Source organism: Macaca nemestrina, chromosome 5 (genome assembly GCF_043159975.1).
Source record: "Macaca nemestrina isolate mMacNem1 chromosome 5, mMacNem.hap1, whole genome shotgun sequence".
Taxonomy (NCBI): Eukaryota; Metazoa; Chordata; class Mammalia; order Primates; family Cercopithecidae; genus Macaca; species Macaca nemestrina.
This window is the reverse complement of record NC_092129.1, coordinates 43943924-43970514: the sequence shown is the minus strand read 5'-3', so window position 1 is coordinate 43970514 and position 26591 is coordinate 43943924. Positions and strand designations below refer to the sequence as shown.

Below are 26591 nucleotides of genomic sequence, written 5' to 3'. Positions count from 1 at the left end.
ACTGTATTGTTATTCAAAATCATTTACTCCCTTTCCAGTTGATGGAGTATACTCCTGTCTCATTGACTTTGGTCTTGGCCATGTGACATGCTTTGACCAATAGAATGTGAGAAGATGGGCTAGGCACAGTGGCTCACGCCTGTAATCCCAGCATTTCGGCAGGCTGAGGCGGGCGGGTGATGAGGACAAGAGATAAAGACCATCCTGGCCAACATGGTGAAACCCCGTCTCTACTAAAAATATAAAAATTAGCCGGGCGTGGTGGTGGGCACCTGTAATCCCAGCTACTCAGGAGGCTGAGGCAGGAGAATTGCTTGAACCCAGGAGGCGGAGGTTGCAGTGAGCCGAGATCACACCACTGTACTCCAGCCTGGTGACAGAGCAAAACTCCATCTTAAAAAAAAAAAAAAAGTGAGAAGGTGTGACATATGCCATGTTTAGAAGCATCAAAAACTTCCACCTGCCCTCTCGTTCCTGCTCTCTGGTGCAACAGAATAGCACAGACCAGATACAGATAGTGCCTTTGGCCTGGGGTCGCAGAATAAGAAGATCGGCAAAGAGATCCATTTATGAAACGGAGAACATGTAAACCCAATCCACAGCCTGGAGCTGAGACGCAGCTGAGCTGAAAACCCATGAGCAAGAAATAGATGTTTGTTTCAGCCACTGACATTTGGAGGTTGTTTTCAAACTAATAACAGTCTAGAGTTTAAAGGAGAACTCTAGGCTTAATATATCAATTTAGGAGTCTTCACTATACGGTTGTGATTTAAGCTGTGAGACAGACTGAGATCACCAAGACAATGACAAAAAAAAGGAGAGGGTCAAAGACCGAGCACTGGAGTATTCCATTGTTGAGACTGGGAGAGGAAGAAGGACCACTTAAGGAGGAATTGAGAAGGAGCTAGCCAGTAAGTTAGGAGGAGCAACACATGGAGTCCTAAAGGAGGAAGTTATTGTATTAAAAGCTTTTAAGAATTTAAGTATGATGAGGACTGAGAAATGACCACAGGTTTTAACACATGGAGGTCACCAGTCATCTTCACAGCAGGTTTTTGGTTTTGTTTTGTTTTGTTTTGTTTTTTTGACATGCAGTCTCTCTCTGTTGCCCAGGCTGGAGTGCAGTGGCACAATCTCGGCTCATTGCAACCTCCGCCTACCAGGTTCAAGTGATTCTCTTGCCTCAGCCTCCCAAGTAGCTGGGAATACTGACGCCCGCCACCACGCCCAGCTAATTTTTTGTATTTTTTTTCAGTAGAGACGGATTTTCACCGTGTTAGCCAGGATGGTCTTAATCTCCTGACCTCGTGATCCGCCTGCCTTGGCCTCCCAAAGTGCTGGGATTACAGGCGTGAGCCACTGTGCCCGACCCACAACAGTAGTTTTAATGGAGTGATCAAGTAAAAACAATCACTCTTTGTGATCATATTCACTTAATTCATGCATTCAATGACTATTTCTTGAGCATCTCCTATGTGACAAGCACTATTCTGGATACTTGGTATCTATCAGTGAAATAGACTCCCCCAAATCAAACAAATACTCATGTCCTTAACAGGCTTAGATTTCAGTGGGAAGAGACACACAATAAACAATAAGCATGCTAAATGTGACAGAAGGTTATACGTGTCATTGAAAAGGAGCCCAAAGGATTGCAATTTAAATAGTGTGGTCAGGGTAGGCTTCATAAGAAGGTGACATTTAATTAATAGCTTTAAAGAGCTGGCTTCTTGATCCAAGACTGTATTCAAGGATTTTATTTTCCTTGATGCGCTCAGTTTACAGTCTTCAGCTGGCATTAAGCCATCAAGTATGTCTGCAAGACTTGTGACTCCAGAGGGTTCCCAAATTGTTAACTTGTTGAATAAATAAATCAGAAGTAAAAAACCAAGATTCAGCCTCCACTTATTTCACTGTTATACTTAGAGTAATCCAATTAGTACTGTGATCTATGAGAACCACTCAACGAAGAAAAATCATCTTGGATTAAGTCCAATGAAGGTTCATAAGGGATTATCAACTCAAAAAAAGCCATTAATATTAGGTTATTAAAAAATGAATTAACTGTATGCTTAACTGCTCACAGAAGAGGATAAATTGAGCAGGGATGTTAGGAACTCCAGCTTTGGGAAGTTACTTTCGCTTGACACAGACCTGAAATTAGCGTTGTGTTTCTTAGGAGGCCAGGTGCGCCCTTTTCCATTCTGTCTCGCGTCCCTGTGGTTGCTTATTTAAGGCCATTGATGTCTGAATGAACTCAACACAACTCCCGGAGTCTCCCAGGTACACCACCCCACACCCGGGGTAACCAAAAATGAATAAGTAACAGAAATATTCCATACATTGTTTCTAATTTTAATTCATTTATTGAAATCTGTGAAACAGTGTTAAGGGCTAATCATTCGGATCCCACTCATTAAGGTTTTCACAGCAGAGAGGAAAGATTTTGGTGAAAAAAATCTAGCCCAGCACTGCCCAATAGAACTTTCTCCAGTAATTGAAATGTTGTATAATGGCTGCTGTCCAATATGGTAGCCACTAGCCACATGTGACTATGGAGAACTTGAAATATCATTAGTGCAATTGATAAACTGGATTTTTAATTAAAAAAAATTAAACTTCATTTGAATGGCAGTATGTGGCTAGGCGGCTGTACTGAATGACACAGCTCTAGAGGTCTTGATTCTAAGCAGTTCTTGTATCTGTCCCCCTTTCTATACAGTACAGGGATTGGGAAACAGGATTTTTAAGGTGCCTTCTTTTTCTGCCGTTTTCTAACTTTTTCATCTTAACTACTTAAATAATCCCACACAGGAGCACTGCTGTGGTCTGAATGCTTGTGCCTCCTCCTCCAAATTCATATGTTGAAACTCTAAGCCCCAAGGTGATGGCTTTAAGAGGTGGGACCTTCAACACCTGTGAAAAGAAGAGAAAAGCAAGCAAAAAACAACAGAAAGGGTGGGGCCTTTCGGGAGGCCATTAGATTATCGGGATTCTGATCTAATCAGAATGAGTTTGGTGCCCTTAGAAGTCCAAGTATGCTTTGTTCACACCTTTGCCATGTGAGGACACAGCTAGAAGACATCATCTATAAGAAACAGGCCCTTGGCCAGGTGTGGTGGCTCACTCTTGTCATCCCAGCACTTTGGGAGGGCAAGGTTAGCAGATCACAAGGTCAGGAGTTCCAGACCAGCCTAGCCAATATGACAAAACCCCGTCTCTACTAAAGATACCAAAAATTAGCCAGGTGTGGTGATAGGCACCTGTAATCCCAGCTACTTGGGAGGCTGAGGCAGGAGCATGGCTTGAACCCCGGGAGGCGGGGGTTGCAGTGAGCTGAGATTGCACCACTGCACTCCAGCCTGGGCAACAGAGCAAGATTCGTCTCAAAAAAAAAAAAAGAAAGAAAAAAGAAACAGGCCCTCACCAGATACGAAATCTGTTGGTACCTTGATCTTAGACTCCCCAACCTCTATAACTGTAAATAAAACATTTCTGTTGTTTATAAGTTACCCACTCTAAGGTATTGTTATAGCAGCCTGAACAGACTAAGAATCACTTTTATTCTAAATGTGTAAGATATGAAGTCAGTTCTTATGATCCAGGTATTTTCTTTACTGTTAATATTTTGACATTTGGTTTTCTGAAAGGAATCCCCAGGGTAGTAGCCACCAAAAACACAAAACTAGGAAAGAAAAGTATCTGAATTCCCCACAGCTGCCAGCACATTTGTTTGACAGACAGCTAATGGGCACAGCCCTATAGTAGGCATTATGGATAGAAGTTGTCAAAGACATAGTCCCTGCCCTAGAGGAGAGCCTACTTGGAGTGATATTTACATGGAATCCCATCACGTGATTTCCACAGTACAACAGCTAGCAATATCTCTGTATGCCCCATCTGAGTGACTTCATGCTCGACAAGATCAACCTTGCTAAATGCTGACATAGATCCTATAAAACTCTGTTTTCATCTGGCTCTGACCTCTCTCTCCACAAACCCCCACAGCTGCAAAGACAATATTGTCTTTGAAGAGGTGAAAGCTTACTTCCTTGGCCCAAACTGGAAATCTGACCTGGAAGTTTGTATTTTCGAAAAGAGCACATCTCTACAAGTTGAGAACTCCATTTATTTCATACCTTTCTTATATCCTTTCTTTTGGGTTTAATAATAAATTCTGAAATCCTCAGACTCATAGGGTATCTTGTTAATTAAAATTATATGTAAACCAAGAAAACTAAGTGCCAAATTACTTGCTCTAACCTCAATATAGAGGCAGTTCTAATAATAAAAAACATCAATTTGACTATTTTAAATGTTCTTCTTAGATAAAATCATCACTTTTGAATTTTAATGCTTAGCAGTTTTGAATAAAGCTTTCTCATGTAGCTTAATTAGCTAGATGTTTTCTTAAAACTTTCAATTAATGCAAATTCAAACATGCAACATGAAAAACATAATCATAAACTTTCTGGCAACAGATTATGCCTGTCACCTCCTTTACAATGCTTTTACCCTAAAAGCTATAATAAAACATTAGTGCTTCTTACACTATACATCATATGATTGCTTACTGTTAAAACCCCAATTCTAAAGAACCACAGGTTATATCCCACCTACATAGAATACCAGGCTAAAGAAATCTGGACCGGGAGTGGTGACTCACGCCTGTAATCCCAGCACTTTGGGAGGCTGAGGTGGGTGGGTCACTTGAGGTCAGGAGTTCGAGGCCAGCCTGGTCAACATGGTGAAACCCTGTCGCTACTAAAAATACAAAAAATTAGCCAGGCGTGGTGGCACATGCCTGTAATCCCAGCTACTCAGGAGGCCGAGACAGAAGAATCACTTGAACCCTAGAGGTGGAAGTTGCTGTGAGTCGAGATCGTGCCATTGCATTCTAGCCTGGCCAACAGAGCAAGACTTCGTCTCAAAAAAAAAAAAAAAAAAAAAAAAAAAAATGAAATCTGGAAAACAATTGAGATTCCAACACAATTTTTCAAAAAACTCTTGCTTCCCTGCATACATACAAAGTGCTACATATGCATTAATAAATCTAACAAAAATGTAAATAAGGGACGTTAGGAGTGAAATTTCTCTTTCAGAAATTTTTCAGTTTCAATAAAATTCTTAATATAAAAATGCAAACCTTATAAGTCAAATGCTTTGTCAGAATTTCAATTAGATTTTAAAAAAATAGTCTACATTTAAAATTTCATATTAGGGTAGATCACAGATGAATCTGCAATTCTCAGCAAGAACTATTTTAGGTGTCTATACCACCAGGAGTCTTGTCATCTCTCCTGGAACACTACCACCACTTCAAAATTAAAATCTGGGGCCCCGTGCGGTGGCTCACACCTGTAATCCCAGCACTTTGAGAAGCCAAGATGGGCAGATCACCTGAGGCCAGGAGTTAGAGACCAGCCTGGCCAACATGGTGAAACCTTTTCTCTACTAAAAATACAAAAACTAGCCGAGTGTGGTGGCACACACCTGTAATCCCAGCTACTCAGGAGCCTGAGGCAGGGAGAATTGCTTGAAACCAGGAGGCAGAGCTTGCAGTGAGCTGAGATTGTGCCACTGCACTCTAGCCTGGGTGACAGAACTAGACTCCGTCTCAAAAAAAAAAAAAAAAAAAAAAAAATTGGCTCACGTTTTTTAAAGAGGTTCATAGGTATCGAAAGTGATCAGATTTCTGAACAAATGATCATGGCACCTTTTAGCCTCTGGACATAACATGTGTTCATGTGCTCAATAAATGCTTAATTGAATAGCATTTAGCATGTCACATGAAAAGACTAAATTTGGTAGGACAGCTTTTTTTGTTGTTGTTGTTGTTGTTGTTGAAATAGAGTCTTGCTCTGTTGCCCAGGCTGGAGTGCAGTGGCATGATCTTGGCTCACTGCAACCTCTACCTCCCAGGCTCAAGCGATTCTCCTACCTCAGCCTCCCGAGTAGCTGGGATTACAGGAGTATGCCACCACGCCCAGCTAATTTTTGTATTTTTAGTAGAGACGGGATTTCGCCATGGTGGCCAGGCTGGTCTTGAACTCCTGACCTTAGGTGGTCCACCCACCTTGGCCTCTCAAAGTGCTGGGATTACAGGCGTGAGCCACCACACCCGGCCTGAGACAACTCTTTATCACCAAAGATCAAAGGTGTCTTAATCATTCCTCATGCCTATTTCTTAGTGAAAAGTTTATAAATTATTTTAGATGAATAATTCATTAGATTTCCCTATGAATATCAGAAATAAGGTATTTGCATTTTCATGCTGTAATAGAAAACATGATCCAAAGGCTAAGTGATTTGCTTGAGTGTGTGAATCACAATTCAAACCCAGACTGCCTGTCTGAGTCCAGCACTGTTGCCATGCATCGCACTGGCCCTGGTTGGCTGAATGAGTTCAGATGCCTGTCAGGGTTTAGCAACCCTGCAGCATTTCAGCAGGTGTGTCTTGCAACTGAGAGCCCTTGTCTCAGTCCATTCAGACTGCTACAATAGGATACTTTTGAATGGATAACTTAAACACAGTAGAAATTTGTTGATCACAGTTCTGGAACCTGGGAAGTCCACGCTCAAGGTGCTGGCAGATTCAAGGTCTGCTGAGGTGCATCTTCCTCATAGGTGCACCTTCTAACTGTGTCCTCACATGGTGGAAGGTGCAAACAAGCTCCTTTGGGTCTTTTTCAGAAGGGCATTAATTCCATTCATAAGGGTTTGGCCCTCATGATCTAATCACCTCCAAAAGGTCCCACCTCCTAACATGATCACCTTTTGGGTATTTCAACATAAGAATTTGGGGGAGACAGAAACATTGAGACTCTAACACTGCCCAAGACACATAAGACCAGGATAATGCTAGAAGGCATTGATAATGCTAGAAGGCATGATCCTGGCCAGCAGAGAATGACCATAATCTGCTTCCATCGCATTCCATGCATTATTGTTGGTGACATTCACTGCACTAACTCAGGAGTTTGGATGCCATAGTTTACAGGCATACTTCAGATGAAAAAAAAAAAAAAACAAACCAGCATAACTGATGGGCAGCTTAAATGGATCATTTTTCCAACCAAAGAAGAAATAGGTTTTTGAGCACAGGTCTCAGTTTGAAGTTGACCCAAGTAGGGAAAAACAAATATGGCTTTCACAAAATTTCTATTCCTTATTAAGACAGATTTTATCTGCCTACCAGTTGCACAACCTTCTCAACCCTCTTCTCATCTCACTGCCTCACTGAGGCCTAGTTTTATCTCCCTTTTTGTCAACACACTTATCGATTTGAGAGACATAAAGCAAAGCAGCTCTCAGAACTGCTGTATCCATGACACAGGGTCTGCAATTCCTTCACTGCTATTGGAGAACTCTTCAGGAGCCTCTTAGTAAGAAGGCCCCTGGAAGCTTTCTTAGGGGTTACCAACTGGTTGGTGATGGAAAAGGCCATCTAACATTGAGCCATTTTCCTCATCCGTAAAATAAAAGTGTTGAGTCAGACAATCTTGCCCTAACATAAGAATGCTTCCAGAAATAACATAAATGATCCTAATATAGAACATCTTTGGCACTTACTCCATGCCAGTGACTGCACTAAACACTTTATTTATATTATTTCATTTAACATCCCCAGGTAGGGACGCTCAATATTTACAGGTGAGGGAAGTAAGGATTTAAATGAGCTTGAGCAGTAGAATCTTGTCTCAATCAACCTTTCCTTAACCAATCCAGCAATTAACTGCCTCTAAATTGCTTTGTAAAGCCACATTGTGATGAAGGACCTTGGCCAGACGAATGCTGGGAGCTGGGAGCCTCCTCGCTATCAGGCACCATCTCATATGGTTTCCCCCAGCAGAGTTGTGTACTTACCAAAAGTTACTCAGGTTTATTCCCAAACTTGCTTATGCCACAGTTATGTTTGCCATTGCAATGATGTAATTTAATAAAACAGTGCATAAACCAATGAAATATAATTATAAAAAGAAAATACTGTTTCAATAACTCAGTAGGATGCTTTGAGCAGATGAGGCAAATCATATACACAAAATACCGAATTAAACATGGGGAAATAAAACAGCAAAAGATTATAAAAATGGAAATCCTTCAAGTCTAGAGAGGTTCTACATTTATAGTATTTCTCATGTATCATTAAGTTCTACTTCCACTTTAAAGAACCAAATGGGAAGCATTCTTAGAGGGCATCATAAATGAAGGTTTTGCAGGAAAGTGTAGTCCTACAACTAGAGGGTCTAGTTAAAGAACCAAATCTGGCAAATGAAAGTGTATTACTGATTTACATATAAATAAAATGTTTATGATATACAAGTTATCCTGGGTAGGGAGGTGCAGGGGGGAGAAGAGGGTATTTTTTTCTAGCTGATGGAGGTATAATTGACAAAGAATAAACATATTTAAAATATACAATTTAATAAGTTTGACAGATGTCTACATCTGGGAAACCATCACTACAGTCAAGATAATGAAAACATCAGTCACCCCCAAATTCTCTCATGCCCTTTGCAATCGTTTTCTTTCCCTTCTCATTAATATTCCTCCACTCATCTCCAGGCAACCACCAATCTGTCACCAGATTCGTTTGCATTTGCTAGAGCTTTACATAAATGGAATCATATAGGGTGTAGTCTTTTTCTCTGGCTTCTTTCACTTCAATGTAATTATTTTGAGGTCCATCCATGGTGATGCATGTATGAAGAATCTGTTCCTTTTTATTGCTGGGTAGTACTCTACAATTGCATATTGTACTTTTGTTCATTCTTCTGTTGATGGCTATTTGGATTGTTTCTGTTTGGGGCTATTACGAATAAAGCTGCTATAAACATTCATGAATGATTCCTTGGGTAGACATATACTTTCATTTCTTGAATAAATGCACAGGAGTGGAATGGATGGAACATAGGATGGGCATATGTTTAACTTTTTAAGAAAACTGTGGAACTGTCCCACCAGCAGTGTAAGAGTCCCAGTTACTCATATCTTTGCCAGCACTTGATATTCTTTTTCAGTGATTAAAATGGGTGTGAAGTGGTACCTCATTGTGGTTTTAATTTGCATTTCCATAATGACTAACAATATTGAGTACCTTATGTGTTCATCATTCCTTTTTCCGTTAACGTGTTTGTTCAAATGTTTTTGGGGGCAACTTTTTATGTATTCTGGATACAAGTCCTTTTCTTCCAGTCTGTGGCTTGTCTTTTTATTCTCCTAACAATATCTTTTGAGAAATTCTTAATTTTAATAACATCTAATCTACCCATTTTTGGGTTTTACATTTATATCTGATCCATTTTGAGTTAGTTTTAAAAATATGGTGTAAATATGGATCCAGATTGTGTTATTTATATATCTTTGCATATGCATATCAAATTGTTCCAACTCCATTTGTTACATTATCCTTTATTCAATTATCTTTGCACCTTTGCTGAAAATCAACTGACTATAGGGTCAACTTGTTGATCTTCTTGCTGATTGTAGGTAATTATTTTCTCAACTAACTTCTTTTTTGATTTGCTGACTAACAAATGTCTGGGTTTGTCAAGGAGCTTTTACTATATCCTAATGGTTAAGAAACTTGTTGCAACAGGAAGGACAAGAGAAAGGACAAAGCAGGAAACAGAGAGAGACAGGTAAGGATAAAATAAGATAGGCAAAACTATCACAACAGGTAGAAGAAAAAGGACTAGAAAAAAAGTGGAGGACATTTGTTTAAATGGCATTTTCCCATCACCAAAGACTACCCTTAACCCAATATGACTCTATCCTATGTTTTTGTGTGTCTTTTTGTTTGTTTGTTTCAGACGGAGTCTCGCTCTGTTGCCCAGGCTGGAGTGCACTGGGGCGATCTCAGCTCACTGCAAGCTCCACCCCCCGGGTTCACGCCATTCTCCAGCCTCAGCCTCCCAAGTAGCTGGGGCTACAGGCGCCTGCCACCACGCCTGGCTAATTTTTCATATTTTTAGTAGAGACGGGGTTTCACCATGTTAGCCAGGATGGTCTCCATCTCCTGACCTCGTGATCCGCCCACCTCGGCCTCCCAAAGTGCTGGGATTACAGGCTGAGTCACCATGCCTGGCTGCAACTCTATCCTATGTTTTGAAAACTTATGTCTTTAAAGTAAACTGCATTTATTAGGTAATTCATTTGCTTTCGTATATTATTCATCAAAGGCATATGCTACTGCCAGTGTTTCTGAGCAGCTTGATAAGCAAGATTGCTGTAACTCCTGCCAAAAGTAAACTGACCTTTTAGGTGTCCTGTGCAGCCTTGTGGTGGGTAACTTTGTGATCTCCATTAAGTTTTCTGAAATATTCACAGTAGCCCCAGGACTCCCACTATCCCACTCCCTTCCCAAATCATTCTCTTTTTAGAACCATGGGGTTCTGGAACCTCAGAGGAACACAAGCCTATATCCTTCACCCGGCTTTACTTCCCTCATCAATCACCTGCAGTGTCACCAGAGCTTCAGAAAAATATGCAGTTTGTTAATGTGATGAAAATAACAAAAAGACATAAAGCACTTATTCAACCAATGGTTTGGCAGTAACTCAGAATACTGCTAATTAGCAAGGGACAGCCCCTAAACCATAAAAAATTGTCATTCCTTAGGAGAAACATGTAACCAGCACTTTTTCCAAGACCTTATGGAATTGCAATAAACCCTAATCAAGTTAAGCAACCCTAAAAAGTCTGGGATATCAGAGTTTCTAACAAGATTGTGAGAAATTGAAAATTAAACACACCTAGAGGAACTGTTAGAAAAGTTAGTCAAAAAGGAAAAGCCTGCCCAAACTGGATAGATCAATGCTATCAAATCCGACAGCTTGACATGTTTGAATCCAAAAATAACTCAAAGCTAGATCCCCAAGTGAATAAAATGAATTCCTGGTGTAGACTGTGAAAACGTCACCTTAAGCAGTCATCTACCTTAACAAAAGAGAACAGATGTCAACAAATTAATGCATTAAAAGATGAGGTTAAAAGACACAACTATTGATTTCAAAATTTTTCCCTTTAGAAAGTACATCCCCCCTTTCTAAAACGGGATGCTTCCAATGTGCTCATCACCCCTATGCAGAGGGCCCAGCTAGGCCTCACAGAATTACTTCTATGTTGGCACCTGTGTTGCTGAAGCATGGGCTATAGCTTTTAAGTCTACTGCCTTGTCACAAGCCCAAATTATTTTTCAACTGAAAACAAGGTGCCCATCCAGATACATATATTGACTATATCTGTAACTTCCACACCCACAAGGCTCCTCTCACTTATTTCTGGGGACTCACTGCTCTGTACAATGTCCAGACACTTCTCCTTCCATGTTTGTGTATTACACCCAACCTCCTAGGAGACAAAAGTAGCAAACATAAGCAGCCATGTCTGCTCATTTCTGCTTGCTAACATAATTTCACAAAGCTGCTGACTCCACGACAATGTGCAGCTCTCCGAAAGGATACTTTGAGGACGATGCAGTATTAGCAGACGGTCCTCCATGTCTCTTGCCTGGTCACTATATTCTTCAAAAGATAAATGACCCTAGTCCTTGCCTTTTCTGACATACAATGTCTGACAGGCTTCGTGATTATACTTCTGTAATCTATAACCAGGTGTACTCTTACACCCAAACTTTGATGTGATTTTGCATGTACCGAACCTCCAGCATCTGTATATAAGCAGTGGGTTGAAGTATCTGTGCTGGGGCAGCCTGGCAGAACCTCTCTCAAAGGCTGCTCCTGGGCTACAGGCCTCAGCCTAGTCTTCAGTAAGACTTCTGAATAAAACTAACTTTAATTATTTAAAAGGTTGATATTTTTTCTTTAGTCAACATCAGGTTAGATAGATATCTTATTTACATATCTGGTAAAAGTGTACATGGCTGTAACTGACATTTTCTTTCCTTTATAGCAAGTCTAAGTGCCATTCATATAGGCCCCCCGATTTCTTACCCTTAGCATCAGAAAATGAAATCAGTAAACCCAAAATGAAAGCAACAACAAAAAAATTAACTTCAGGATCTAAAGTTCACATTTAAAACAGCTTCAAAAGTAACATGGACAACTGGCAACGATCTCTTCCGGCTACTAATGTCTAGATCTGACAATTAATATGCTAAAGGTGGCCAGTATGCAAATGGTAACAGAAAACAGAAGGGAAAACTGAAGCTCATGGATTCTCTACTTCTGAGCAAGAGTTAGCTACCTGAATATGTTACCGAATCTCACTTTGAGGACTAGGAGTAGGAATCCAGGTTGAATTCCTACTTAGTCATTAACTATGTGAACTTATTTAGATGTAACTTCTTTGGGCTTCAGTTCACCTCTAAAATGAGTAAAATTGTCAATGAAATTTAACAAACATTTACCATGTGGGTAAAACAAAAAGCATAGCCCTTGCTCCAAATTCTGACACATCTAAATTCTATGACTGTTATGGCTATGACTTTCTCACTCTTAGAATAACTGGGTTTATTAGGAATTACAATTAGACAGTTCTATGCTTGATTTAGATATCTAAATTTTTAATCAAGTGTAACAGAACCGCTTAAGATGGTGCTTATCACCAAGAAATGGTGCTATGGTAGCCAATTCCATTTGAACACTGATGAATGTAACCAGTGTTGTTTTACTGAACTTCATGAGACAAACTGCTTTATTTTTACTTTTGCTGTTTCTGAGGCTTAGCAATGCCAGGTAGAGCTAGTATAACTACCACAATGCTAAAAGTTTCCACTAAAGAAAAATATGCCTTAAAAATAATTACTATTTCAACTATTACATCTGTACAGCACTTTATTGTCCTCAAAGGTAGTTCACATTCAGCAGGTAAGGTTTACCTCACTGTAGACTTGAGAGAGCAGAAAAAAGAAGAAAAGCTCAAGAATTTTTCCCCCTTTGAAAATTTAACCCTTTAACAGCCTACATAATTAGCAATCTAATTGCTGCTGGATTTGCCAAATTTAACTCAAAACAATATAAGCGAGATCTAAAGTAACAGAAACCACCAAGAAGAAATAAGAATTTTCTTCCATTAAACTTAATGCTTACCAACCACCATTTAACTTCATTTTTTTCTGCAACTATTTTCCTTCTGCAGTAAGAACTGTACTTTCCTTAAAATTTCAAAGGAATTTTGCTGACCATAAATTACATCAGTAGAAATCATATCCCAAGTCTTTTATAAGGCTTTGAATAAAATAAAATTGATGCCTCAGACATTTGCATTAGTAAGTAGCAACACAGGCTTTGAATCCACTGGCAGACTCAAGACTTTCTTAACCCAGTTTCCCCAACTTATCTTGTGTTCTAATGTTTGTGGATTTCAATCTGTTGGTCAAGAATGACATTTGAATTGAAGAGGACAAGGAGATTTAAGGATAAACTATTCTTGATCACAGTGTATGAAGTCAGCAAGACGTTCAATGACTGTTTTCTCTTTGCTTATAATGAAGAAGCATACGATCAAGTCTTTTCATTATGAAAATCGTTACAGGCCTAGGAAACAAAAACATCTGTAGAATAATCTATTGTCAAAAATAAAATCAGATCAAATTTTAAAATTGTATGTTTATTGTGCATACAAAAGAACAGTTGGCAAACTTGGAGACCTCAAACCAAAATGGTTAGAAGTCTGCACACAGCAGTTACAGCACCATTTATAAAACATAAGCGAGAAAGTATCTTCACCCTCTTTTATAACTGGCTATTACATGTTAATATTCTTTATAAGAAAAGCAGACCAGTGTCGATTTGTCTACACAGTAGGCACACCCTTATCCTTAGGGGATCCTTTCCAAGACCTTTCCTATACATTCATACCTATGATAAAGTTCATAAATTAAGCACAGTAAAAGATTAACAACAATGACCAGTAATAACACAGAATAAGTGTATGAGTACACCAGCATTACTCTTGCGCTTTGGGGTCATTTTTAGGTAAAATAAAGGTGACCTGAATACAAGCACTGCAATACCGGGACTCATCTAGCAGCCTCTGAAGTGACTAATAGGCATGGGACATCTACAGCATGGATCCACTGGACAAAGGGATGATTCGCCTGCTGGACAGGGTGGCACAGGACTTGAGATTTCATGATGCTACTCAGAATGGTGCACAATTTAAACCGTGTGAATTGTTTCTGGAATTTTCCATTTAGGTTGACCATGGGTTACTGAAACTGCAGAAAGAAAACGGCAGATAAGGGGGGACTACTGTAGCTAGTAAGTTTGATTTCACCAAATCATGCCGACAAGGCCTTGCATTTTGTTTTGTTTGATTAGAACTAGCATTTCAGGGAAATCAGGATGACTTAAGTTTTGGTTATGTGGCTATGGGTGGTTGATCTTGGGGTATATCTAATCTTTAACACTATACCATCTATCCAATAGAATTCCCTAAAACCAGAACAACAATTTTGGACTATTCACATAGAATCAATTTTGTTATACAGAAAGCTTTTATTGCAAAGTGAGTTTACATGTGATACATGACTTGTAAGCAACATAAAAAGTTGGTAGTTTTTATTAGCTGCAGGAGTGACTTTGAAATGGTTATCTGAATAGTGATCAAAACCTCAGAAAGCTTTCTCTTCATCTTATTCTGACCAGACAATCCCACTGCTCAAAAATCCCAATGAAAAATAAAGTGACAAACTAAAGACAGAGTACAATGTTAGTTTCTGGAATTTTATTATTTTTAATACATACATTTCACAAACAGAAACCCTCTAAAACCACACACAGTTCCACAACCAAATGTTTCAATTTTATCCACATTCTTTAACTATTTACACTGTCTTTCCTCAACAAAAGTGCAATCCAAGACATCTTGACAAGAAATCTTTACTGACAAGAATTTATTTTTGAGCTGGTTTTAACGGAGCCCATCCATTTTATTTTCTTTCAATTACCTGGAATATTTAGTGAACAGGACATAAAGATGAACTGGGTTAGGCAGCATCCTATTATAGGAAATAAAACACTAAACAAGAACACTTTCTCCTCACTTCCTTTCCAATCTCCAATGAAAGTCACTCAACAGCTGCTACCAGGATACAAAACAGAAAAGCAAACTGGAGTTCGTGACCTAGACACAGGAGAACAGACTGTGTATTAAGCATCAGTCTTGCAGGACTAAACAAAAGATTTTAGCAAATTATTTTTGGTGCTCTAATAAGGTACATATAAGTCTTATCTGTTAGTTTCAGAGTTCAAATACCTAATAAGATTCTTTTTTGATGAGTTAATTTTCCCCCAACATATATGAAAATAACTTTTACTCAGAAAATGAACTTCTTGCACAAAACCTAGAAGTTAAAGGGCATTTGAGGAAAGCTCCTCTGTAACTAGAAGAGGAAAATTCACCCAACTCCCCAACTTCATGGCACCATATCTCTTTTAAAGTATAAACCCATTATATCAACTGCTTCAAATGTACCAAGAGAATGAAGAGGTGAGATGGCCTGAAGAGAAAACAATCAGAAATTGTACTCTCACTAAACTAAAGCAGATCACTGTATTTGTTCAAGGTATAAAACCCTTAAAAATAAATAATTAAAAAATATTAAGAGTAGACGAAAAAACACTTTGAAATTATTAGTCACTCTTAAGACTGCTTCATTTTACTGAACACTATTCATCAGAAAAACAGAAATTGGATCTCTTGGGTAACTAATATTCTTTTAGTATCCTAACTACAACAAAAATAATAACCTTTTTTGATATATTCCAATTCCAATCAAAGTATTCAGGGCAAGCTTGGGGTATTAAGGTCAGTAGATTTCCAAAGTAAGATTTATCTTCATGGTGTCGAATACTCAATTATACTTTATTCCCAAATCAACCAAATTTTCCCTCTAGACAAGAATGAATCACCTTAAAGGCAAAAGATATTCTCAGATATGCTTCATGCTCTCATTATTTTCTCTTTAAGTAACTGAAGACATCCATAGAATCCTTAATTTAGCATTGAAATAATGTCCAAGAGTAAACTTTATCCAATTACAGTAAAACCTCATCCTATTTATTGTTCAGGGGGTAGAAAACCATCTAAAAAGGCAACATGGAACACAGCACACACTACACCGACAGTAGTTCTAAATTCAGGAGCTTGCTGAATGCAATGTATAGGTCAATTGTAAGCTTCAGAACAACAATATAAAGCAGGTTTCACTATAAAATTTTAGGTGGGTTAAAGATCAGCATCATCAGTATTTTACTATTTAAATTCAGAAATAAAATCCAAATGGTATTACGAGGACAAGAGAAACTTAGCACTTTTTGCATCTGGGTACATGAGAGAATCAATAAGGAAATAGTTAATTCACCACTACAGCTTTGTGCATTAAAGACAAGTTTGCAGAAAGCTATGTCTTACAATCCTCCTCCTTTAGTTGCATCAAACACTGTCAGTTCAATGACTTTCTACTTCTTATAGGCATTTCATGCATTTCTTCCCACTGAAAAGTTTTTTCAGATGATCAAACACTAACCTAGATGCAGCAAACCAAATCATCCAAACTGAAAGATAAAAACTATTAGTCAATAACATTGGTTCTTTAATGCTGCATTATTTCAAACGCAACATCAAATATTTCATATAGAACTGAAATTCGGCTGGGCACGGTGGCTCACACCTGTAATCCCAGCACTTTGGGAGGCCAAGGCAGGTGGACCACAAGGTCAGGAGATCTAGACCATCGTAGCTAACATGGTGAAACCCTGTCTCTACTAAAAATACAAAAAATTAGCCAAGGGTGGTGGCATGCGCCTGTAGTCCCAGCTACTTGGGAGGCTGAGGCAGGAGAACTGCTTGAACCCGGGAGGCAGAGGTTGCAGTGAGCCGAGATTGCACTACCACACTCCAGCCTGGGTGACAGACCGAGACTCCATCTCAAAAAAAGAAAAAAAGAACTGAAACTCACTTGCAGTATTGCCTAAATACTTCTGAAAAGAAAAAACACACAGGAAAAAAAAAAAGGTATAAACCAAATGAATAATATAAAATGTCCACATCAACCCCAAATTTGGCTATTCATAAAATGGTTTTCAGCATTTTTAGCATATATGCACATCATACATAAAATTATGAAATTAACTTTTGAGAAATCATATTCCAATTCTATAAGGGTATGGGATGTCAGTCTATTTAAAGCATTAAAATCTACTGAACCAAAGGCTGTATTGTGGAATGCCCAATGCTCTGACTAATCAAGTTCTATATATATGATCATCTTTTTTCATCAACAGTAAGGTATCATGGGCTTTTTAGAATGGTCTATTTTTCAAACGTACTGCTATGCATTACAATCATTGATTTTCCAAAACATACTTAAAAAAGAAATAGTAAAATTATTTTCTTCATCATCCTTTCATACTTTTTTTCCCCTTCCCTCTTAAGGTCAAATCTTTCATTTTGGAAACTCAGAATTAAATGGGTTAAACATGGCCATAAGTAATTTTGAGGACAATAAGTGTGGCAATTATTGGTTCTGAAGCTCACCAGTTAGATTCTGTGGCTGATTTACCTGTGAGAAGAATATGACACCAAATGACACTTCAACAGTGCAACCTGTAATAAATCATCACTGCCCAAATCATGTTATTCATGGGTTCTCCTTAAGAGCTATTTTACCAACTTCAAAGACACAATTCAAATGATTGAGTTCTGCCTTCTTGCATTATTTCCAAATTCATTTCACATATTCTGTTATAGGTCAGTTTACCTAAACATAATTTGCAACACTAGTATCTTTCATATGTCTTACAATTTGGATATTGTTTTCAGCATGAAAAATGAATTGGCAAATTACAATAGCGATAGAAACAGCACTTGTGCCACTTTCAGATCACCTGTCAGTGTGAGTAAACTGCCTGCCCATGTGTGCTGCAGAACACTAGGCTGAGATAGACTAATGCACTATTAGCTCTCCAGGCACAGACTTACATTCACTTGTCACATGTTTTTCCAAAGGCCCAAGGAAGATCTAAAGGAAGGTTTTTAGAAAGTTAACATTTTAGTAAGTGTTTCCTTCCAACTCCTATCAAGCTCTTAGTTTATAACCACAAATTCCTTTCCTAAATTCACCCCATCCTCCCCACCATCTTAAAGCTGCATCAAAGACTCTTGGTAAGAGTGAACCCCGACCCAAATGCACAGGATTACCCATCTGGGCTCTGGTCAAAACCACAGACTAACACTCGGGAATCAAGACAGGGCAAGGGCAGCCCCTATTTCAGTGGCACACATACAACAAAGTAACTCTCCTTTAAATTAGAAAAGAAATTAATGTCACAGAATGTTTCCCTATAAAAGATATGTAATAAAGTAATAATATCAATAAAATAGCTATTACTAAAGCAAAGCTTTCATCAATAAGCTTCAAGAACTTTGAAGGAGGAAAATGGCTTCACGAAGTGGTAGTCCAGGTTCCCACAGTGTGGACACTGCTGGACGTTGCTATATTCTGAGAAGTACTGCATTCCGATCCTCACGTCGATCACCGGCTTCCCACAGTGCTTACAGTTCAGGCGGGCCTGGGGGAAACAGACACCATCAGCCACAACACCCCTCCACTACCCAACACTTGTCAAAGCCACCCAAACCAAAATGCTGGGAAACTGATCAAGGGCTTCGTAAAGGATCCCCTTTATTACCAGAAACAGGGAAACAGGGTATGCCTGAAAGACTCCCAACTTCTCTCCTGATATGCAGCACTGCTAGTTGTTTCACCTACTTATGAGAAGAAAATTCTAAACTAGTACTGCCTAACTGAAGTTCCCTAACAATCAGAAACCCCTCCCCCTGGATTTTAAGACAGTGGCTGAAGCTGACTTCCCTCACCCAAACCTCCACGAAACTTCTTTAAAATTTCATTTTTCATTCTACTCTATATAAAACTTGCATTTTCTTTGACGTAAAAATAAAATTTCCCAAGATACTCAAGTAAAATTAACAATCCAGGAAGTGTGGTGCTGGTCTGAGGCTTCTGGAGTTCCCAGCACCCTGCATCTTCACTCATGCCTAGCCTCTCCTTAACAGCACAGTCCTGGAACCTTTCAGCAATGGGTCCAGGACTTAAGTGAATAACCAGAAATTATAAATAAAACAGACTAAATTTAGACTCATTTAAAAAATGTACTTAAAAAGTATAATCTCAACTTGCTCTCAAAATACTCCTGGGAGGTAGGTAGTATTAGCTGACTTTTAGATAATGCAACTGAGGCACATGTGATAAAGCACCATGCCCAAGACTACGCTTAGAAAGCAGCAAGGCTGGAGTGAACCAAAGCAGCCTGCTGATCCCCAACCACTGCAGGAACTACTTTCCTGTAACCTGAGATAAACACTCTTTCAACTATGTAATCTCTCTGATTAAAAGTGTGATTCTGAGCAAACCTGTCTTCACCCTGTTATGCCTTTCTAAGAATCAATTATTGCTTATTTTTGGCTACATCTTATTGAAGACTTCTCTTGATTCATTAGTAGCGTCTAACACTTGTATCCTCACAGATTTTTTTTAAATTAATAGGATTCGAACATATTTTCCATTTCAGTAGGGTGCCAGAAAAGAAAGGTCTGGGCTTCAATTGTTTTAAGGAAGAAATACAGTGCATGATGAATACCAAGAGGCTGGGTGTGGCAGGATGCTGTTCTGTTTTTCTTCCTAAAGACATGGAAATAATCTCATTGCCTTTCAATGGTGCATCACAAAGACCACCAGAACAGGAGTCACACGGTGCGGTCATGGCTGTGACACAATGTATGTAGACCTGGGTAAAACATCCCAAGTTTGTAGGCCTCCATTGTATGAGGAAATAAGGAGGTTGGTCTAGATCCCAGGTCCTTTCCAGTGCTAATCTTCTGAGTTAACAGGCTCAAACGTTCTTTCGCTTCCTTATTTCTTTAATTTAAAAGATAATCCTCCACGCTGTATGTGCAGAGGGGAGCTACTTCCTCTGGTTTCCCTCATGAGCTGGCATTAAGGCATAATAACTATCGTAAAATGCTACAGTGAATAACTACTGATAACAGTAAAGATATTCTCTTTAGAAAAATCAAGCCATAATGCTAAAGACATAAAACTATACAGTAACTAATAAAGTATGTATCAGCTATTTGCACTACAAAACCAGGCTGGAACACTTTAGAGCAAAGAAAAATTTCTCTCCTGCCCATGACAGTATCAAGGAATTATGTAACAAGCTATTTTCTTTCCCAAGCACTTGGAAATAAAGCAAGATATTTCCAAGGATTTTGTCTCCTGTGATTCTATAGGTTATTTGTGTTCTCATATGTGAATACCTCCCTCTTTTTCTGATGACAGCTAAATTTCAGATGTTCTCATAGCATGAGACAATGCCTCCTTTTAGGAGTGCTTTAAGGATTACAACCTCAAACACCTTACAAGACAGGCAATTCCTAGATAACTGTACTATCCCACAGAAAGAAAACAACAAGAAAATCCTATTTAAGAAAGTGACTTTCTTCCTTTTGAGTAACTTTTTTTCTATTATAAATTTAGTATAAGCTAATCATACAGAATCTTAGAAAATATACTCAAGGAAAAAGAGAACTAAAGGCATCTTTCAGCCTCCCACCTCTGAGACCATCTGGTAACAGGTTAGCAATTCCCTTTTCATGCTCACTTACTTACAAATGCAAGCATATTATTATGCCATTTTATAACCCATTCTTTTGACCTAATATACTGGAAATGCTTCCCACATAATTATATGTTATACACTATCCCTTTTAATGACTGCACAGTATTCCACTAAATGACTACATTACAAGTAGTAACTCAGCCATCATTGCTAGACTGAATTTCTTCTTTATTGCCAGAAGCATCTTCCCTACATTCACTTGGGGACAGAAGCCTAGTATCACCCACTGCTCCCTCAGTGTGTTCAATACCTACCTGACAACATGGAGAGGCAGCCAGAATGTCGTAGGTATACATAGTGCCCAGCTGGTGCCAGCTGCCATCCCACCGTGACTTACACTTGATGCAGATGATCTTGTGAACCCCTTCCAGGCAGTCCACGCACACCGCATACAGGTGCATGAGTCTCCCTGTGCACAGAAGACACAAGGCTCTGAGTGGCCATCATGGAAATCATGTTTCATCTCCAAGGGGATAAAAAATGTTTCATCTACCAATTATAAGCAAAGATTTTATCTTTTGGATAAATATAAAAAGAAAAATCAATATTTAGTACACAAGCTGTCCTTTCAGGATAATGATGAACTACTGGTTATTGTCAATAAAACATGTATTTTAAGTTCAAGCGTATTAAAAACTTGGCTTCAATTTGCTTTTCCAAAAAGTGCTGCTGGACTTACATAATGGGTCCATCCAAATTCAAGAAACAAAAGCCACATATACTCAAAACCAGCCTGTACTGTATTTACGCAGGACTTCCTGCTCAAAACTTTATGTTTAGCATATAGACTTAACCAATAACATTGGTCTTGTCACAAGCTCTCACCCCCTGACAAGTCCATCATAAAAATCAAGTCTGTCTTGGGGACTGATAGCCCAAAATTACACCACAACCAAAATTACTATGTTAACTATCCTTGTTCTCAAAATGCTCAGCCATCACCACATCTAATTTAGGAACCAGAATTGTATCTTACTTGTAATTTTTTAAAAGAAGTTCAACATTTTATTCACTGAGCTCTTAAAAGTTACAACATGATCCCCCTCCATTATTTGATAACATCTTAATGTTTATAAAGGAAAGATGTCATCCTAGTGTATATGGAAGCATCACAGTTTAAATAATTAGGGAAAAGTCAGAATGCCCAGAATCTGCCCAGGCAACATATAACAGCAACATTTCTGCTCTCTGTGTGGGACCCAGGGCGCTTCCCCATGTAAAAAACTACCATCAGGAGAACACATAATCCTAAGTGGCCTCATATTCAGAATGTGCTGCTCACTGCCATCAGTCAGACTATGGGTCTTCAGCACTCAGTAGTAAGGACCAACCTGCTCCCTACCCAATGGAAAGGTATGTATGTTCCATCTACAGTACTTAGGGGGAGCCCTTCGTTCGCATTTGCTTGCATGACCCCCTTACTCCTTCAGTGCAAGAACCATGTCTTATTCATCCTTGTAGACTCAGTGACTATCACAATGTCTAGGATGTGGAAAGCACTTTGTAAGCGTATGTTGGGTAAATGGATGGGGCATGTTAACAGCCAAAGACAGCATAACCTTGGGGGCCTTTATGCCAAAAAGGGGAAGGATGACAAGAACTTCTTGAAATGCCGCCCACCTCTGCTCTATGGCATTGAAAATAAAAGGGTCTCACATGCCCCATCTACTCTAGCCTTGGGGCATGTTAGGAAGTCCATTCAAGGATCCAGGAGCCACTGGAAACAACTTCATTTGCACTCTTCATCCTGCTTACTCAATGCAATTCCCAAACATTCACAGGTACAGAGGTCACAGCTAAGAAGGGTAAGGGCAGCCTTAGACACAGAAGTCAGGTGTTGCTAACAATGACCATAATGATGAAGACAGAGTAACTTTTACTAAGAGTTAACCGAGGGTATGGCACTATGTTACCAGCTCCATGTGAATCATTTCATTTAACCCTAACAGCACCATTACAAAATAGGCATTACTGTTGCTCCCACTTCTGAGAGTAGGAAGTGAGGCTTAGAAGCTGAGCAGCTTGCCCAAGTTCATGAGATAATTAAGTAGCAAGTCCAGACTGATTCATGTCTCTTGGATCCATAACCTACAGGTAAACTCACAGGAACACTTGGTCTGGACTCAGTCTAGATTTGTTTCAGTTCTACTAAACATTGTCCTGACCACAGAGAATTTTGAATTTCTAAACCCTTTGTGAATTTAAACCAAAAGCCGATTCTCTGGAGAACAATCACATGTGGTTCAAAGTGGTAAAGAAGCCCAATAAGAACTTCTTAATTAGATCAATCTTAATAAATTATTAAAGCTAAACAAAACCTATTTTCAGAGGAAAAGAGAGCAAACAAAGTCCAGAGACAGAGTCCGGGGAGGGCAGTGAGGGGTAAAGGGCAGGGCAAGGAAGTAGTAATCCAGAGAGGGCCACTGGACACAGCAAGTACTGCAGCATTGTGTCAGCCCTGCACGCTATGCAATCCTGTGGCCTGCAGTGTAGTGTGGCCCTTCTATTGGAGTTGAAAATGCTTTTTAAAACACGTGGTCGGGCTAGGCACAGTGGCTCATGCCTGTAATCCTAGCACTTTGGGAGGCTGAAATGGGATGATCATTTGAGGCCAGGAGTTCAAGACCAGCCTGGGCAATAATACAGTGAGACCCCACCTCTTAAAAAAGTTTAAGGCTGGGCACAGTGGCTCATGCCTGTAATCCCAGCACTTTGGGAGGCCAAAACAACAACAACAACAACAAAGTTTAAAAAAATTAAATAAGCCAAGTGGTAGCTTGAGCCTGTAGTCCTAGCTACTGGAGAAGCTGGGCAGGAGCACTGCTTGAGCTGAGCAGTCCAAGGCTGCAGCAGCTATGATCACTCTGTTGCTTTCCAGCCAGGGTGACAGAGTGAGATAGAAAAGAAAAAAAAGAAAAGAAAAGAAAAAAGAAAAGAAAAGAGAGGAGGGCAGGGCAGGGGAGGGGAGGGGAGGGGAGGGCAGGGGAGGGGAGGGGAGGAGAGGAAAGGAAAGGAAAATGGAAGAATGCATGGTCAGTAATTGGTGATTAAAGACATGATTTACATTTTCTTACTACAAATAAGATGGCATGGATTTCTCAAAGATGTGGCAATAAAAATGCCGACATGTGGTCAAGGACTCACTTGTGGCAATGATGACTTCTCTGGTAATAATTAAATACCCTGATCTTCAGGTTTTATATCAAACGTTCAACTTCTCAGTATCTTTGTAATGCACATCTAATGTGCGCATTATCTATTTATGTATGTCTGTGTTTTGATGTGTATATACACACACACAAGTACTTCGGCCTAATTTTTACCTCTTTCTTCATCTGCTCCTTGCAAAGTACCCTCAAGATTTGGTCATGGATTTATCATATCCTCCTTCCTTTTCTTTCTCTTTTCTTCCTATCCAAGAGCTCTTCCACCCTTAGGATTTTAACCACCACTGTTACAAACTCCCCAGTGTTCAACTCAAATGCTTATTTTTAACTGTGTCTGCTAGACATCTCCACACAAAAGTCCTAACATCCCTTCAAACCCAAGACTCACGAACCTCATCTTCTGCCCCCAAAACCAGGCCCTTTCTCCACCTTTACCTACCCATCTCCTTTCTCTACTCTTCCACCATTTATCTGGTCTAGAAACAAAGTGAATTTTGTTTCTGAATTTACAAGCTATAATTTTTCTTTAAAATAACCTCTTGACAATATCCCCTCCCTTCCATTCTGTCCACACCTTAGCATTCTTTTATATCCTTGCATCTAGACTACAAAGTCTCAACTCTGTCTGTAGATCCCACCCCTTTCAAACCCCTTTCCTGTCCCTTTCCTCCACGTGACTGCCTGCTTTAAAAAAACGTTGAAAATCTGTCCATTCACATTCATAAAGAACATATAGCAAAGCTCTTTATTATGGCTTGAAAGTACTTCTGCAATCTATTCTCTCCCTATCTTACTCCTTTCCCACTCTAGAACACCCTTGGCTCCAACCAGTTCTCTCCCTATCTCCTGATCACAACCTGCCCCTCTTCTTTTTAACCACCCTTCCTTTGCTTGCAGGCACTCCCTCCTCATCAACAAACACCTGACCTGGGTAGACCCTCTGCTTACCAAGATCCAGCCCACCTTTTGACATCAGCATTCATGCTGCCTCTTTTTATGAACCCAGCCAAAGTGGTCCCTTCCTCTGGAAATTAAAGGATACTTAATGTACATCATATCCAGGTGTGATACTAGAACTTGAAGCCTGGTAAGTTACATTTTATAAAAGCATCTTATCCTAAGATTATAAATTGATGACAAGCAAGAACTGATAGTACCCAGAATGTGTGAAATCCGTAAGTTTGATCAACAGATGAATGGATTACATGAAAATAATTTGTCCATTACAGATAGAAAAAGAACACTACTATTCTCATATATGCTGTACCCATATTCATCTTCATAAAAAATGTTTCAAGTTTTATGATGGAGAAATAAAGGTGTTTCCATCCACTTCCCTCTAAAATTACCCCTAAACAGGATTAAAAAAACAAAAACACAAACTCCATCATGAAACAATGAAGTTATTTCAACCCTGAACCAAACTATATGAAGTCAGAAAGTGCAGTGAGGGATAGTAAATGGTTAAGCTCTGAAACTGGACAAGCACTGGGGAGTTTGTAGGGAGATCGTAGGGGGCAATAAATTACAAACAACCATAAATTCTATGCAGCACTTTCCATCAAAAAACAGAGTATTTCAGCATCATCTGAACCTGGGCTAGACTTAGGACTTATGCTGATGAACAAAATGTGACAGGAGTGATGTTACTCAGTTCCAAGCTTAAGCCTCTAGAGACAGACTCTGCAGCTTCCACTCATATCTCTTGAATGCTATCCTGAGAGCACCATGTGAAAAAGTCCAAGCTAGCCTATTGGAAGATGAAACTACATGGAACATAAGACAAGTCATTCCGGCTGAGACCCCCTAAGCCAACCTAACTGTCCTAATCAATCCACCCACAGAATTGTGAGAAGTCATTAAATTATCCTTTTAAACCACTAAGTTTTGGAATGTTCTGCTTTATAACAAATGCTAAAAGATATAAGGTAAAGTTAGTTACAATTCTCAAAATGAACGAGACTACTCTCTCTGCAATTTCAGCTCCCTTTCCTTGCTCAGAAAGGTAGCACAGGAAATTACATACATGAAACAAGAAGAGCATGCTATTAAAAGGAGCTCTTGGAAATCAAAAATGTAAGAACAGAAAATTTTAAACTCCGTAAAAACACCAGAATAAAAAGTCAAGGAAATTTTCCATAAAGCAGAAAAAAGAGATGAACAGGGCCATGTATATATTATATATCCTTTATTATATATAAAATAAAGGAGTTCTCCACTCCAACAAAAGATAATCTAAGGGGTCTAATGTCTGATTAATACAGAGTTTCACAGAATTTTTTAAAAGTAAAAATAGGGTAGAGGAAATTATCAAAGAAATAATACAACAACAAATTTCTCCAAATGGAAGATGGTAACTTTATAGAGCCAAAGGGCCAAGAGAGTGCAGAAAGCACAACAAACAGAGAAAACTGTGTAAAAGACCAGCATATGGTGAAATTTCAGAACATTAGGGATATATGAAGAAAATCTTAAAACCTTCATGGAGGGGTGGAGATGGAGGCAAAGACAGGAATAAGAGTAACATCAGGCCTCTCAAAATAGCGACATTGTAAGATGGGAGACAGTAAAGAAATGTCTTCAAAATTCCGAGGGCAAAATATGTATAACTTAGAAGACTACACCCAGCTAAATAGCAATGAAGAGTGAAGATAAAATCAAGATACTCTCAAGATGTTCAAAGTCTCAAATCATCTATTCCCTTTCTCAAAAAGCTCCTGGGGGATGTTTCCTAAAAGCTGAGAGAACAAACCGA

The 26591-nt window shown here is 39.2% G+C and overlaps 1 protein-coding gene across 1 annotated transcript in view; it reads right to left on the bottom strand.

Annotated features, from left to right (window-relative positions):
- Positions 1-14438: 14438 nt before the first annotated feature.
- Positions 14439-26591, bottom strand: part of LOC105465722 (hdc homolog, cell cycle regulator) — a 45620-nt gene continuing 33467 nt past the window's right edge. The window contains exons 3-4 of the mRNA XM_011714307.3: positions 20924-21078; positions 14439-18539 (exon numbers count right to left, since the gene is read on the bottom strand). Coding sequence (XP_011712609.1) covers positions 18375-18539; positions 20924-21078 — 320 coding nt within the window. The 3' untranslated portion in view covers positions 14439-18374. The remainder of the gene's footprint in view (positions 18540-20923; positions 21079-26591) is intronic.